Source organism: Ctenopharyngodon idella, chromosome 20, assembly GCF_019924925.1.
Source record: "Ctenopharyngodon idella isolate HZGC_01 chromosome 20, HZGC01, whole genome shotgun sequence".
NCBI lineage: Eukaryota > Metazoa > Chordata > Actinopteri > Cypriniformes > Xenocyprididae > Ctenopharyngodon > Ctenopharyngodon idella.
The window spans coordinates 26879649-26896334 of NC_067239.1; the positions used below are offsets into that span (position 1 = coordinate 26879649).

General features: G+C 36.4%; 1 protein-coding gene across 2 annotated transcripts in view; it reads right to left on the minus strand.

The window, feature by feature from the left end:
- The window catches only part of LOC127501838 (dehydrodolichyl diphosphate synthase complex subunit nus1), a 111980-nt gene that overhangs the window by 36968 nt on the left and 58326 nt on the right, over positions 1 to 16686 (minus strand). For both annotated transcript variants that reach the window (XM_051874067.1, XM_051874068.1), the window contains one exon: positions 10597 to 10772. In XM_051874067.1, the coding sequence (XP_051730027.1) occupies positions 10597 to 10772 (176 nt within the window). The remainder of the gene's footprint in view (positions 1 to 10596; positions 10773 to 16686) is intronic.

Below are 16686 nucleotides of genomic sequence, written 5' to 3' on the forward strand. Positions count from 1 at the left end.
GTTAGGAACGACATGGGGGTGGAGTAAAAATTGAGCAATTTGAGTGTACTAACACTCTCCCTCTCAGCTTTATAAGGATATATGACACTGAACCATGAGGCCTCCATCGTTTTGATTTTAAATCATATCTACTCCCATCTCCCATTCGTGAGAATGTTAATGGTGTGTGCCATTATATTGACTTTAACAGGATGACAAAGGCAGCAGCTGTGATAGAGATGTCATCATAGAGCTTGTTAAAGGGACTGACTGGGGAGAGCATGCTGGTCAAACAAGGAAGAGAAAATTACTCTTAAAGACAGGTCATTCTGAGAGACCATATAATAATCCTATTCCCAGAGAGCACTGACAAATCCCACTGTGTTAACCAGAGTTTCTAAAGATGGATCTCTCGACAGACGACTCTTTCTTACACTGGCAGTGCAGGCCTCTATGTCCTCAAAGTTGCGAATGAGAGTGGCTTGCAAGTCTCAGGATTTGTAGAAAAAGTGATGTGAAAATTTTCTGACCAAAAAGCCATGTTTAAAAAAAAAAAAGAAATATACACTTTTCAAAAGTTTTGGGGTCAGTAAGTTTCTTTTAGTAAGTAATACTTTTATTCTTTATAGGACACATTAAATTGCTCAAATTTGACAGTAAGAACATTTATAATGCTACAAATGCATTTTTTTCCTTTCTATTCATCAGACAATCCTACAAAAATATAAAGCAGCACAACTGTTTTCAACATTGATAAGCAAATCAGCATATTAGAATGATTTCTGAAGGATCATGTGACACTGAAGACTGAAGTAATGATGCTCAAAATTTAGCTTTTCATCACAGGAATAAATTACATTTTAAAATATATTGAAAAACACTGACAGCCAATCAGAATCCATCCTCCTTTAAGACTTCAAGCATTTAAAGCAGTAGACAACAAAACTGTACATGCTTAGAATAAACGGAATGCTATTGTGCGTTAATGTGGACTAATATTTATCGTTATAGTTAACTTTATGGTTATCATTCTTGGTGTGAATCTATGGTGATCCTATGATGCAGTACAAACCGCAAAGAAAAGCATGAAGTATGCAGTAGTCAAGAAAAAAACGCTATACTCAGGAGAACAGGAAGCACTTATGATAAAAGCAGCCATTAAATCAATAAATAATGCAGAAATCATCTGTGCAGCTACATTTACTTTAAAAGCCTTATAGAACTAATATGATCACTCCTGAGACTAAAGGACCCTTCCAGAGACTCATTATCTGTTCTCCCATTACAAATAAAATACTAATAACTGGATTAAATGTCCTATTTGCAGGTGTACATCAGAGATTGTAGACTGACTTTTGTTTTGCACAAAAACGCCTCCGACAGCGCGCGATCCCGATGTATGTATACACAGAATTACAGTATTTCAAAAAAATCTTTCTTGCCGAGTATTCACGCAAAAATGATCTGTTATGACTTCAGTGAACATTTGGTTAACTGTTCGGGAAAAACATCTGATGTGTAACAATATATTAGATCCGTGTGATACAGTAGGTCTTAATATATAGGCTGTCTAAACAATTGTGGAATCATGGAATAAATATATTTTTCATATATGTATATATATGTATATGTGTGTGTGTGTGTGTTTTGACTTGGTTTGTGCCAAAGTTTGGTGGTGTTAAAGGGATAGTTCACCCAAAAATGAAAATTCTGTCATCATTTACCTCCCCAAGTTGTTCAAACCTGTATACATTTAAAGTCGGCATGAAACAGAAGTTGCAATGCTTTTCTTCCCTATTGTGACGTATATCTGAGTCAAACAGCCTCTCGAACAAGAACAAATGTAGGGTGGGATTTGATTTTTGAATTATTGGATCGTTGTGGTTTGCTAGTGCTGCAATCTTTAATCTTTGATTAAAGGGAACAGGGAACAATGACAAACTAAAAATATTTCATATTTTTCCGATGAAGTATAAAGACTGGACATCACTTGCTGAATTAATGAGGTTGTTTGACAACAATGTAGCATACCTTAGCCTTATACTGTTTCCTTGGCAGTGTAGAGTATATAATATGCAGTATGTTAGCTCTTTAATATTGCTTCCATTTATCCATCACATTGTAAATGGATGCTCATGATGCATTGTGGGATACATTATGTGCACGCTTGTTGTATACTGCACATGTTGGCAAATGTAGGAAGTGGGTCATCTGTGCATACAGACAATTTGTATACTGTGCTTAGACTACATCTGCATATTTACATATAGACAAAATGAAAATTATTAAAACATGGCAAACAGACCAAATTTAACCAGATGTATGAACACTTACTAATTTAAACATCAAAGATTTTTCAGCAAAACTTGTGAAAACCTGAGCTGAAATGGATTAAACACTGTTCAGAAGTTATTGTGCTCTGAATTCTTCATGTTTAGACTTACACTGCATTCAATATTTTATCTGAATGTGTGTTGTTTGCTAAGAATCAAACCCATGACCTTGGCATTAACAGCACCAAACTGAGTTTAGCTACAGAAACCTACAGGGAGTAATATGGTATGCCACTGCAGACTCACTCCAATAAAACCTCCAAAAAGGTGCATTGAATATATGCGTGTGTGGTCGTGAAGGGCTTATTCTCACTCAACACTGGGCGAGGAGGAATCATGCACGCCCCATCATCTTGTGGACACAGTTTATTGATTATCTGTCCGTGGAGGGAACAGAATAGAGTCAAGGCATTGTAGCAATGCAAACAATAAATCTCTTCCCTCACTCCTGCCAGCTCAACACTTCTAATCTCTGTCAGTGAGGAAGAGTGGATACAGCTGGCCTCTAAAAAGCCAATAAAGAAGCTTTCCGGGGTAATCATCAACGTAAAGGACAAAGGACTGACCTCACACATTACCCAGCAATCCTAGCACTCGATTTTGCAGGAGATAATGAAGATGCTGTGGTTGGATATGCTATAAACTGACTGCAAACACAAAGCGGAGGCCACCTATCCTCCAACAATGTATAGCATGCATTTCGCTCGTATAACCTACAATTTCAACAGGGTATTTCATGCTATTGAAATGCATATAAAGGCAGAGTAAGTAGGGCCCTAATGCTGATAGAATCACAAATCCAGGCATAAAAATCGAATTTTCACTATAATGTGGAAAATTTAAAAAAAGAATTAAAACTTAATTTTTTTTAAGGAATGTCACACTTTTTGTGTTTAAAATTTATCAGTAAACCTTTGTTGTGAGGCACTTTGGGGAAAAAGAAAAAAAAAAATCAAAGGATGAAAGAAAGAAGGACCATTTGAGATTTATTAAAGGTATAATATGTAAATTTCACCACTAGAGGTCACTTATTCAAAACAAAGTTGTAGCTTAATGATGCCTTGATTTCGTGGAATCATGGGAGGTGTTGTCTTCACTTCTACAGCTTGTGGAAAAAAATCTGACGGGACTTGGGCAGAAATCATGTTCATGGATGAGCTAATGTATTAAAGATTTATTAACATTACTGTAGCATGAAGCAGGGTGTGGCTGAAAGCCGTTGGAGCGGAACGAGGCCGCTGGAGTGATTGCTAATGAGAGACGAGTGCGACACGTCACGGCTCAAGAGCAGTGGAGCTTTTATTATGCCACAGTCGCCGCTTCCGCTTCTTCTGGTCATGAGTGTGTGGGGTAACCCAGCGCTGTTTTATCATATTAGATACATTTGTGTGTTGAAAGTTGTTATAATACTACTCTGTGCGTTCGCTCGGCGGCTACTATGAGACACTTGTTACACACTGCAGTAAGCTAAATTGATATTAGGCATGGTAAAACATGGTACTCATGGTAAATAAAAAACAAGGTTTAAACAATAAGACTTACTGTGTTGAGCTATATAACATGATTAGTTTTCTGTTGATGAATGTACCCAATACTTTAATCCAAAAATCGTATATATTGCGCCTTTAAATTGTTAATGTTTTATGCCTTTATTTGATTACCATTTTTGACAATACATTTGTATTAAATCATAAATCCAGAAACTTTAAAACAAACACAGAATTTCTGAAAAAAAAAAAAAAAAAAAACTTTTCAAAGTGCCCTTGTAAAAATTAATGTAATAAATATAACATTGTTAAAGTTTTATGAATTCAATTTATTGACATGCTTTCTGATTATTAAAATTTAATTAAACCATTAAAATGGAATCCATTAAAAGAAAACACAATTTAGGAAAAATAAATCAGAATGTGGGATAAAATAAAACAGAATTTGGGGGGATAAAAACAGAATCCATCAAATTTAAAACAAAAAATTAATTGAGGAAAAATAAAATGGATTTCATAGGGCCCTATGTGGGTTATACCAGGAAACATATAAAACAAAAAGGCATCACATAGCAAATGCCAACAGTTTGAATAATGTGAATTCACTCCAAAAAATCATTACCATTCATTTCCATCAAGAATCATAACTGGCAAAACTTGATTCATGTTGAGAAGTAAAATGCTTATAAACCCTTAAGTTATTTTTTTGTAAATGGATGTTTTTCCAAGTCAAGCTGTGAAAAGATAGATAAATAGATAAAATGGACTGATTTCGCTGCAGCAATCCACCAGGAAATCAAGCTTTGAAACATCTCAAAAATAATTGCGCCCTAATATCAACGATTCAAAAGGTTCCTGATGCCTGCTGTCTAGACGTGTGTAGATGCCAGAGTAAAAACAAATCACAGCAGCGTAAAATCAATATCAGGGGTATCACATCAAAATGATTAATTATCTTATTGAATGCAACTCTGTAGGAGAGAGTAACAATTGCTGTACAAGTTGTACAAGCCTCTAATGTCAGATTATGGCAGTGATGAATGTGAGGGGGCATGGCTCTTCACAGCTCAAGGCCAAAAGGCACAGAGTAAATGGATCCCTACACCTGCAGTAGACCCTGTCCTAAATGGCAGAGACTGGTGGTCTTAGGCCACCAGTTGAACTTGTGTCCACCAAGGCATTTTTTTTTTCCTAACGTCAGCATATTTTTTTATAATATGATTTCAATGGGAGCACCGCTTGTTTAAAAATGCCAGCAGCGTGACGACAAAACGATAAATTATTTCCATGTTTTTTTGCCATAAAATTACGTTTTATTATGTACGGAAATGCACAGAAATACAGTAAGGACACACACGTGTTGTCAGCGCTGCTCTGACGATTTTATCAGCAAAATAGTTCAGCAACTTAAAGTGGGTCCTTAATTATGATTTCACTTTTTTAACTTTAGTTAGTGTGTAATGTTGCTGTTTGAGCACCGTTGAACACTGAACACCGTTACTGACAATCGTCATTTTGGCTGCGTGAGATTCTCCAGCTTTGTTGTTGAGCAACCCAAGCACAAGCTGTTAAAGCTCCGCCCTCTTCTGGAAAGGGGACCGGGAGCAGCAGCTCATTTGCATTTAAAGAGACACAAAAACGGCGTGTTTTTCCTCACACCCAAATAGGGGAAAATTTGACAATCTATAATAAATTATCTGTGTGGTATTTTAAGACTAAACTTCACAGACACATTCTGGGGACAGCAGAGACTTATCACATCTTACAGAAGGGGCATAATAGGTGCCCTTTAAAAGCTACATGACATTTCTCTCAAGCGAGGTAATAACGCCACTGTTCTTGAAGCAGATAAACTTACAGTTTCGCTATTAGTAGAGAAGCTGTTGCTGAACACTTTTGAGAGACGCACAGACTCCGGTAATTCACACACACTTCATCTCTCTCTCTACCTCGGGTGTGCAATATTTTCTAATAATTCAACGGCCCATTGTCAATTATTCCTTACTTAAATTTGTACAGACAATGATATAAATATCTTCATGTTGTAGACTGGATGAATATAAATTATTTCGGCAAAGGCGTAATAACAAAAGTTATGCATACCATGTAAATTGTGACTGTATGTGCAATGTAAATTGTTATGTTTCTGTAGTGTATATCCAAATAAATAAATAAATATCCACAACATAGTTATAATAGAACAATTGTTCAGACAATAAACAAATGGCCATCAGTCAATTTAGCATTTCATCACCAAAATGAAATGCTAAATTGACGCGGCATTTAGGACAGCACCAAACCTGAGGTCTGAACAAAGGCAAAGCAGCTGAAAAAAAAAAAACAAGTGCAGATTTCACACATGATTTCCTCTATTTTCCTACCACTTCCCTCACTGCAACTGTTTTCAGCTTCTTTTTGTGATTATAACCGTTATTGCCACGCACTCATTTCTCTTTGCCAGCGTCCACTTGGCAGCCATGGCGCAGAGCTGACAGATTGGTAAGAAGAATTCTGGCACGCAATTGCATTTGTTTTCTATTCCTGAAACAATGGGAGAGAGAGCCATATGCTGGGCAGACACGACTCTGCTGGAACAAGACCTATTCTGACTCGGTTTGCATCCTCACACCGGGTAGACGGGCTATTCTGGTACACTGTTTCTCCCATGCTTTGGAAGGCTATTCTTTTTAAATTTTATCTTTCAGTATCAGTGAACTTGATACTAATGCAGCTTACTTGATACAGTACGGTATCAAAAGGCCATTTATACAATGAAATTGGTGTCTGAACACCTCAGTAAACTATATATGAAACAAACAGATGCATCAGAAAAAAGCAATTATTTTACAATACAAAAGAAATACCCACTGGGATTAAAAATGATAGCGTTGTTCCATTTTCAAAGGTTCCTCTGAGGATTGGCTGGCTCTGAAAGCTTTCTAAATTTATTAAAAGTTAGACAAGGTGTATTTAATATTGCCTCTGATCAGCGGAGCGCAGTGTTCTGAAATTGCCATAAAATGAATCAGGCTTAATAACGCACGGCAGCGCAAAACGCTGTCACTTGAAACATTTCTGTCAGCCATCAGCATTAGACCCGAGTAATTAATAACTGCCTGGCCGCATTAGTACAGGAAACCACATTATGTCTGCACCGGTAAAAAGTGATGTAATTGTGATTGGAAAGAGAGAGAGAGAAGACTGATTTCCCTCCATAGTCCTTCTCCAGTTCTGCATCTTCATGGCTTAAATCCAATTTGAACAGAGCAAGAGGGTCACGACAGCTACAAGGTACACAGAAGAGGTGAGAAGAGATGACAGGAAGGGAAGGAAATGAGAAAAGCAAGTTTCACTTTACTAAGGCTGTTGTAAGATGACAGCTTCTACGTTGTCGGACTGTAAAAGATGAGCATCATTGTTTGGCCGGAGCTCGTGGACACGGGGCGGCTGACAGGCAGCTGCTCTTGTTGCCCTCTCGTTATTCTGAAAGCACACATTCCTTGCCCACTTTCTGTAGCGTGTGGCCGTGTTTACCGAGGCTGCAGACACAACTCCTTGGTCACTGGAGTAGAACAAAGAGAGTGGGCCAATTTGGCAGGGGCCGCTTGGACGTGTCTCTCCGACGGCTCGCTCAGAGAAGCGTGCTTGAAATAATGAGTTTGTATGCAGTCTTTGTGTGCAATGTTTGCATGCTTCAAACTACAGTTCCGTTAGGCTTGTCAATTAAAATGATGCATTATGGGGGAGAAAAAAAGAGTTACAAAAACTTGATAGAATGACTACTACAGGTACTAAAAAAGTCATCCAATAAACTTACCATCTACCTTACTTACTTGCGTACGAATACTTTATATAAAAATGAAAAAAGTCTATCTTCATCTAAACGTTGATATTGTATATGTAAATCAATGTGTATTTACACTGATAGTATAAATATTATATGTAATATTTATTCATATACATTAATAAATATTAATAATATATAATAATCATAATATATCAATAAAATATGTAAATACAATTTAATTTATATTATATAATACCATTTAAATATGTAATTTTTTATAATATAGTTTTAAAATATATTTATATATAAAATGTGTTATTTTCATGTAATTTAGTAAATAAATAAATAAATATTAAAGGGGTGGTATAATGCCATTTTTACAAAAATGTCCCCAGAGTGTATATGTGAAATTTTAGCTCAAAATACCACACAGATCATTTTTTATAGCATGTTAAATTTGTCACACTTCATTTTTTGTGTGTCCCTTTAAATGCAAATGAGCTGCTTCTCCCAGCAGAGGGCGGAGTTTCAAGAGCTCGTGTCAGCAGCGCCGATTACCTCAGTCAGGAAGACTCACTGAAAATGTCAGAAGAAGCTAGTTGTAGTCCTTGCCAGCCATTTGTTGTAGTCCTTAAACAGAGAATTCTTTAAAAGAAAATATCTCCCTTTGCTTTGAACTTTGAGCATCATAACTTTGCAGATGTCGCTTATGCTCAAACAGCAACATTACGCACTAAAGTTAAAAAAGTGAAATCATAATGAACCACCCCTTTAAAAGCATAATTTATGTATTTATATAATTGTCAACTTCATTTATATATAATTTATAAGTTAGTCTCTCTGTTTTCTAAGTAAAGGATAATGTACCAGCGAGTCATTATGAAGTTTTACAGTCAAATGAAAATTCTGATAAGATGATCAGGGACTATCCAAAGTCCCTTTCAGGCAAGTCATTTCACTCGGCGGCCATCTTTGAAACTATTTCAAGCATGCAACTGCAGCTCCTATCTCTTTGAATAGGGAAACATCAAATTCTTCAAAGCTGTTTACCAAGCCATACGATTAAATTTCATATTTGAAATCACCAATGAAATCTGACAACAACTGTCTCATAAATGTTGTTTCTAAATGCTCAAATCATGACAATAAAGGCTGGACCAAGCCAATGCCCATTTGCAGTCCTAATCTTGAACTTTCATGGAAATATTCTATTCCAAAAGACAGTTATACAGTTCAACAGGTTTATACAAAAACATTTGCTTCAATTATTAACCAATCAGAAACAATTATTCAAGAGAGGTGAGTAATAATATTTATTATTAATTATAGTATAAAACTATGAAAGCTCATGATGATTCCAGCGCAGCAAAGATTTATCAAAAATCCTTTATGGTCCAGCCTTCAAAAACCTGATTCATCCATCAATGGTCTTAAAAGGAGCTTATTAGAACAACCCCATTTCTGTATAAAAAGATGAAAGACATGTGATCTGTTATAAATAGACTGTGAGTTGGCATATTTCTCAGCTCAGAACACGACTCTTTTCCATATCTATTCTTAGCCTGCTGAAAGTATGCCAGAAAACATTGTGTCAAAGCTTTCTGCGTGGACGCGAGGCTTTTAACCTGACTTGCCGTCTAGACATTGCTATACATCAAATGTTTAGAAATACAAAACATATAATTACTACATCTGCATTAAGACAAAGATTATTATGCACTACAGTTTCATTTAGTATTATAAAATAAACAAAAGGCAGAGTGTTTGCCCAAATTTAGGGTACGTTCACATTTTCGCGTACAGACGACAACGTTGTCAAAACGTACCCGTTCACATGGATCCGTGAAAATGACAAAAAATGCTTCATTATTCATGCCAGGCCAGTAGTTGGCGATGTCACTTTGTAAAGAAACACTACGCACCTATAGACTGAACAAGTAATACACAAGCGCATGACGTCACTGTTTTTACAAATTCGCGGAGACGATAACGGTATCATTTTCAAGAACTTGCACTTTGAAACCCATTTTCAAAAGTTTGAGTTTTCAGGCCCCCAAAATGCCATTGTCGTGTAAATGAATGGCCAAAACGAATAAAAAGTTATACATTTTTAGTTAAAATGGCGTCATGTAAATGGCCCTTTAGTTCAGTGTGCCTCTTATGCATCCACTGTGAAAACACATCCTGTACACTTCAGTACACTGAAGAAAAACATATTGATTATGTTTCCCTCAAAGTTCTTTAGAGAGGAGTATCTGCTCAAGGGCGCCCTTGAGCAGATACTCCAAATATGCCTCAGAGAAGTAATATAACGCACATCTTCCCAGGAAACCCCCTATGGGCATCATACTATCGCTGTAAGTGAATAAAAAGAAGATATAAAGACACGCTTTGACTGATTAAATGTGAATATAATAAACACACGACCATGACAATACATGGTTTATCTGTGTTCTTTAAGCCTTCTCTGGTATTTCCATTATAATAAAGTATATTTATCATGCAATGCTAATCAAACTAATCTAATCAATACTAATTGAAATGCTATTTCAAACACTCGACTGGCGTTATGAAGTGAGTTTGGAGTAAAAATGTTGTCTTTGTTGGAAAAGAGGTTCATAAACGCTTGTCATGTTTGTAAAGTTTGTATTTACTACTGATCACTGATAAATTGTTTATAAAATATAAAATAATATAAAAATTGTAACTTAAATATAAAATATAAGAATTAAAGGCAGGACTCCCTTTCTCCCTTTTTCAGCCTGACTGACATATTTCTGTATAGAAACAGGCTAGTAGTTTTAAAAGTTTCTGCTGGAATCCCAGAAGAGGTCACGCTTGACACAGAAGAGAGAAATTTAATGAAAAACCTTTTTCTGACAGTTTTTCATAAAAAATGTATGTTCCTATGGTTTTATCATTGCCTTGTCTTACAGATAACCTCACGTTATTTCCATTTGACAGTATTTTTATTAAACCGCACAGAAACCTGAGAGGAGCCGCCCCTTACCTTGCCTGACTGCAAGCGTGGTAGTGTAGACCAGGAACAGCAGGATGTAGTTGAGAAAGCCCTGAAACACGGGGGTGTTGGCATGGTAATCATCCGCCAGGTATTTGCTGGTCAGGCCAATCCCACAGATGAGCAGCGATAAGACCTGGCCGAGAGCCAGCGTGAGGAGAAGTTCCCTGTGAACATAAACCCAGGAGTCAGTCCCATATCACACAGATCCATAGAGAAACTGTACTGCAAGTATGTACTGCCCCTCCCTCTTGCAGCGACATCTCTTCTCTGATGACGTGTTTACTGGCGTGAGGGAGGGGCAAGCTGTAATACTCCATAGCAGCTTTCACTGTCCAAGAACCACCCAGAGACCGTCTGACTGACATGTAAAGCAAGCAATCACAGTTTGTTTTGTTCCGCGTCATTTTTAGGAGCGTGAAAATGTAACACCAATGTCCCTACAATAACAGACCGGTATGTAAAATTCTTGGACGTATTTAAAAGAGTCTTTGCTGCAAACATACTTCACATAATTTTGAAAATCCAGCGTTTAGTTGATCTATTAGTCTGATAAGCACTTATTGTCACAGTTATAAACACAACGGCGTTGTTTTTCCATGAGGGGGTTTGGCATCATGGCGTTTCAGGCGGACCGTTAAAGAACGCAACACACTGAAAATCCTGTAGAATTCAATTAATCAGATGACGACTTCGAAACTTCTGAAGTGTTTCCAATTTTGTGTGCCATATGCATCAGACGTTCAGCCAATGGTCCGTGGGCGTGACGTCTGAAGCTGAGACTAGAGTCAGATTAATCATGTTTGAGTCCGACTCGCACATTTCCTGCTTTTCCTCTCATCCCATCATAAAAAGGGTCTAGTCTGGCTAACTTTTACCAAGTGACAGAATAATTTCTGCCATAGAATTTGATTGGGCGTACACAACCTCTGATGTCAAGAACAAAAGATACAGAAGTGTGTTATCCTTTCTTTAGAAGTTGATGAGTCTATTTATTTTGCAACTATACACAATTGTATTCCCTTTTGTTTTTATGCGTGTATTGTTTGCAGGTGCAGATAATTCAATTCATCCATTAAAAAAAACAATAACACAGAAAAATGTGAACAAAGTGAAAGGTATGAATGCTTTGAGGACACAATATGTATCTCTCCATAAGGATACCACACTCTTAAAGGCAAAATATTCAGGTGCAGATGAGGAGACACTTTTATAGAGTCTGTAAGCATAAAATCACTCAATACATATACAACTGCAACATGTTTAAATTTTTTTTTTCCAATTTTATGTACAGAAAAGAATGCAGTTTTGCAGTGTTTGGGAGTAAACAAGTAAAAAAAGCAACACCACTAACCTTAACATGACTTTAAAAATCCTTAATGTCTGTGGTAAAAAATAAATAAACTTTAAAAAATTACTACAATTCGAAAAAAAAAAAAATACTTAAAATGTAAAAAATATTTGATTATATTTTGAAATATGTTATTTTTTAGCAAAATATTTAGCTTCTGCTGTTCAAAATGATATGATGAGTTGCCCACTAATAGTCGACAAGAAGAGGCATAGTTGACCAAATTTTAATTAGTTGATTAGTTACAGAAAAAAGTTCCACAGGAAGTTGCAAAGTCACGCAGTCCGTCACGGACAGATCGTTAACACGGCTGGTCCATTTGGTAATTGCAGTATGTCAGGCAGGAAATCCAAATGTCCGTCTATCATTCACCGACATCAAATATGGCTTATCATTCGAATCACGTAAGCAGTAGCACAATAGCTGCTTTACACGGAGCTCGCTCTAATGTTAACCTAGATAAATGTGCACTATTATTTGGCACATGTCCAAGTGTTCATGCGGAGATCACTTGCAATTTTTCCTGATAACAGCGAAAATAACTTAAAATACCCCATCATTTTTGGTCATACAGATAAGAGCAATGCATCATTTTGAAATTGTAAAAAAATTGTCTACTTTTATTTACACTCACAATAACAACAAAACACGTGCTTTTGTAAAATATAGAAAACAAACAGGGTGCGCTTTCTGCTGTCTCGGTCTCCTTGAACTTCTTTCTGGAGCGCGCCACAAAAAATAAACAGAAACGCAAACTCATATACTGTAAGCATATACTTATATAGCATATATGAGTCAAAATATGAGTCATCATATTACTACACACAATATTACAAATCAAGGGTATGTAAACTTTTGAGCATGGTCATTTTTATACATTCTATTATTATTTTGACTTTTGGACTATATGTAAACATTTGTCCTTATTCAGGACAGTACTAAATAAGAAATAACATGCAATTATTATGAGGCCTCTTATTTTGTAAAAATTATTAACATATATATATATATATATATATATATATATATATATATATATTGTCCCTCTAAATAACTTGAATGTAATTAGCTACATTTTGTGGGTAGCTTGTAGTGTTGTAGATAATAATTTTTTCCAAAAGGACAGCTCAAATGTACCTTACATTATTAGTAGCTTGTAGCTTTGCAAGTTTCAAAATAGCTTTCCCAAAACTGCGTTTTAAGAGCTGTCTGCCACATCCTTCCCGTCGGATTTACGTGATGATAAAATCACACCAGCTGTCATGGTGATAAACAAACCACCTTCCTGTAATTCATCAACACAGTTCATCAGATTTGGCATTTTCTGGGTGGTGTCAGATGGTTAGTTACAGGTGGTAGTTAGTGATCAGTAAAATCCAACAGAGCAGCCGTTGCAACAGGGCATGTTTAATTGTTGGTGCAGTATGTGTGTGTGTGTGTGCCTGAGTTTGTGACAGTCCAATTGGTGGGATCAGAGCCCTGAAGAGAACGCAGGAAATGTAGGCGTGTGGATCCCGGTGAGGGAATGAGCTGTCAATCAACCGGGCTGAAATGTAGGGGACTTGCCCTCTCTTCAAAAACCCCATCCAGCTCCCCAGTGAACACAGTGCATACTAAATGAGCCAATGCTCACTGCACACACGTGAGTAACGAATAAAGCATGCATACAGGTTAGTTCCAGAGACAACATGCCGGAAGATGAAAGAGACGGCGCATTATCAAAAACATGCTGCAGTGGTACGTTGTCAAAGACAAGGTGGAAAAGAAAATGGGTCAGAAAAAAAAAAAAAAAAACATAATGTGTTTGTCCTTCCTTTCAGAAAAATCCTCTTAGTCTAGTACAACAGAGATAATGAAATAAATGTTACTCTTTGTTAGGTAATTGAAAATAGTGGATTAGTGGCTACCTGAAAATGTAAGTCGGCATAATAACAAGAAATTGAACATGTCTGTATATACACTATAGATTTGTAGTATATATATAGTTTGTAGTATAATATATATTATGCATTGTCATTTGAACAATCAGACAGTAATGACGCTGATTTAAGGTTCACAAGCATTAAAGGGATAGTTCACCCAACAATGAAAATTATCCCATGATTTATTCACCCTCAAGCCATCCTAGGTGTATATGACGAACACAATCAGAGTTATATTCTGGCTCTTCAAAGCTTTATAATGATAGTGAATAGGGGGCGAGATTTTGAAGGCCAAAAAAATGCATCCATCCATCATAAAAATAATCCATATGGCTCCAGGGGGTTAATAAATACCTTCTGAAGCAAAGCGATGGGTTTTTGTAAGAAAAATATCCATATTTAAAACTTTATTAACTACAATAACTAGCTTACGTATTTGCTGCGGAAGAGTAACCCCTGACCCGACGCGTGATGTAATGAAGAACATGGAAGCGCAGAGGACAGAGCAAAACAAAACACCGGTCACAAATTAGAAGTCTAAAACGAGAAATTTTAAAGAGAAATGTCGGAGGTTTCCGATATAAGAGAAGAGGAGCTTGAGTTTGTTGCCTATTGTTTGAACCATGAGAGGAGTCTAAGCTTACAATACTCCTACATCATGCGTCCTACATCCTATGTCATACATCAAGTCAGGGGTTACTCTTGTGACGCAAGTCAACTTGCACAATGTGCGTACAGGTGTCTGCCGGAAGCTAGTTATTTTAGTCTATAAAGTTTTAAATATGGATTGTTTTGTTACAAAAACTCATCGCTTCGCATCTGAAGGCCTTTATTAACCCTCTGGAGCCGTATGGATTATTTTTATGATGGATGGATGCATTTTTTTGGGCTTTAAAATCTCGCCCCCCATTTACTACCAAGAGCCAAGATATATTTTAATATAACTCAGATTGTGTTCCTCTGAAAGAAGTCAAATACACCTAGGATGGCTTGGGGTGAGTAAATCATGGGATAGTTTTTATTTTTGGGTGAACTATCCCTTTAAGCACACAAAACAGTTCATTGGAATAGGACATTATTGAAAGCACAGACTTGTTGTTTGAACATTGAGCTCTAATGGATTCAGTGAAGGATTCAAACTGAATCAACTCACTGAATTGATTCAAACTGGTAGCTTGAGAGTCTTTTTTAAAAGATACATTAAAAGAATCAAATCATAAGAGTCATTAGTTTGAGAGTCAGACTGCACTGTTTGTGCTGCGTTTGTTTTTTTGCCGTTTTATATTGTATTATTACTTACGGTACACAGTACTTTTCATCTTATCACATTTAACTTAGACAGCAAGCTCATTTACTCAGGTAAAATGTCATTTCCCAGGCTGTGGCCCTGTAGATTAGGTAGCGGTGCAAAAAAATTATGCCAAAGGTTAATTAGATGTGCTTACAACAAAAATGTTAATTTATTCAGGTAAAATTTCAGAGCCAAATACTGCAATTAACAACAATAAAACAGCTTTGAGACTTGGAAAAGGTTACTGAAAACGTCTTTGTTGTTTCTTTCGCAGCCGCATTAAAAAGCTGTCCTCATTACAAGACAAAAGGCTGTGGTACTGTGTTTTACACAATTAACTGCAGTCTAGGACCCTATCCAAAATGGTGAATTTGATGAGGATTTGCAGTCTTGTGGCTTTCAGAATGCATATCTGTGAAGTGCATGAGACCGTAGAGTTTCCTATTTGTCATTTTATTTCAGATGAATGCTCACGAAACTACCACATTTGTGGTTGCTACAAAGACAAAACCGACAACTCTATTTAACAAGGCAGAAATATTACAGAATATTCAATTGTAGCAGAATAATTATACCAAAACCATGAAAAGGTGAAATTCTTGCATTCAAGTCAACAACAGGCACTGAAAGAAAAGTATCAAATACTTGAGGTTAACCCAAGAACATCTGTTACCACAGGCGATTCTAGGATTTCAGTCTTAATCTGAGCATGAGCTGATGTGGCTCAGAGGAATATTCTTGCTTTAAGTGTGAAAGGTCACAAATACAAATCCTGCTTGTCTGATCATTTGTTAAATAAATAAACAAATTAAAATGGCATCTGTTTGTCAGTAGATGTATTTCAGTAATCATGGCCTATTTGGTTGCATTTATCTTGTGAATTCACTGGAACGGAGAGCACTCAAATGAGATGGATGAGAAACTTTAAAGTCTTTTAATAATGGAATAACCTCACATAGCTTAACTGCAGCAAACGTGAAGACAGATCACATAATCACAATTTTTTTATTTAGGGGGACTGGCGGCTAAAGTCCCTCTAAAATAGTGTCTAATGTTTGTCGTGTCTTTGTCGTGAAATGGAAGGAATACACTATTGTGATCTCTCGTTTATGAGACTGAGACTAATGAATGTCCGATTAGCTCCTCAGTACTTCACCGGCTCTGCCAATAATTGAGCAATAGCCAATTTCACGATAACAGTATTAAATGATGGAGCAGATATCAAACATCTCACATCTCTATCCCCAGGGCTTTTGTGGCCATTTTCTAATTTTCTCAAAGACTACAGGCTTTTGCCAAGAACGTCACGGTCTGCAGGCAAAAGCTTTGAGCTCCATTTAATAGCACTCGGAAATGACAGCAGTAATCAATCATGTGTGACAATTTTTTCTTCAGAAATTTTAGACTGATTGAAAATTATATATACTGATTAGTAAACTAAAAAAAAAAGCAAAAAAAAAAGGAAAATAAATAAAAAAAAACAGATAAAATAATATGAAATAAAATAAGAAAATAAA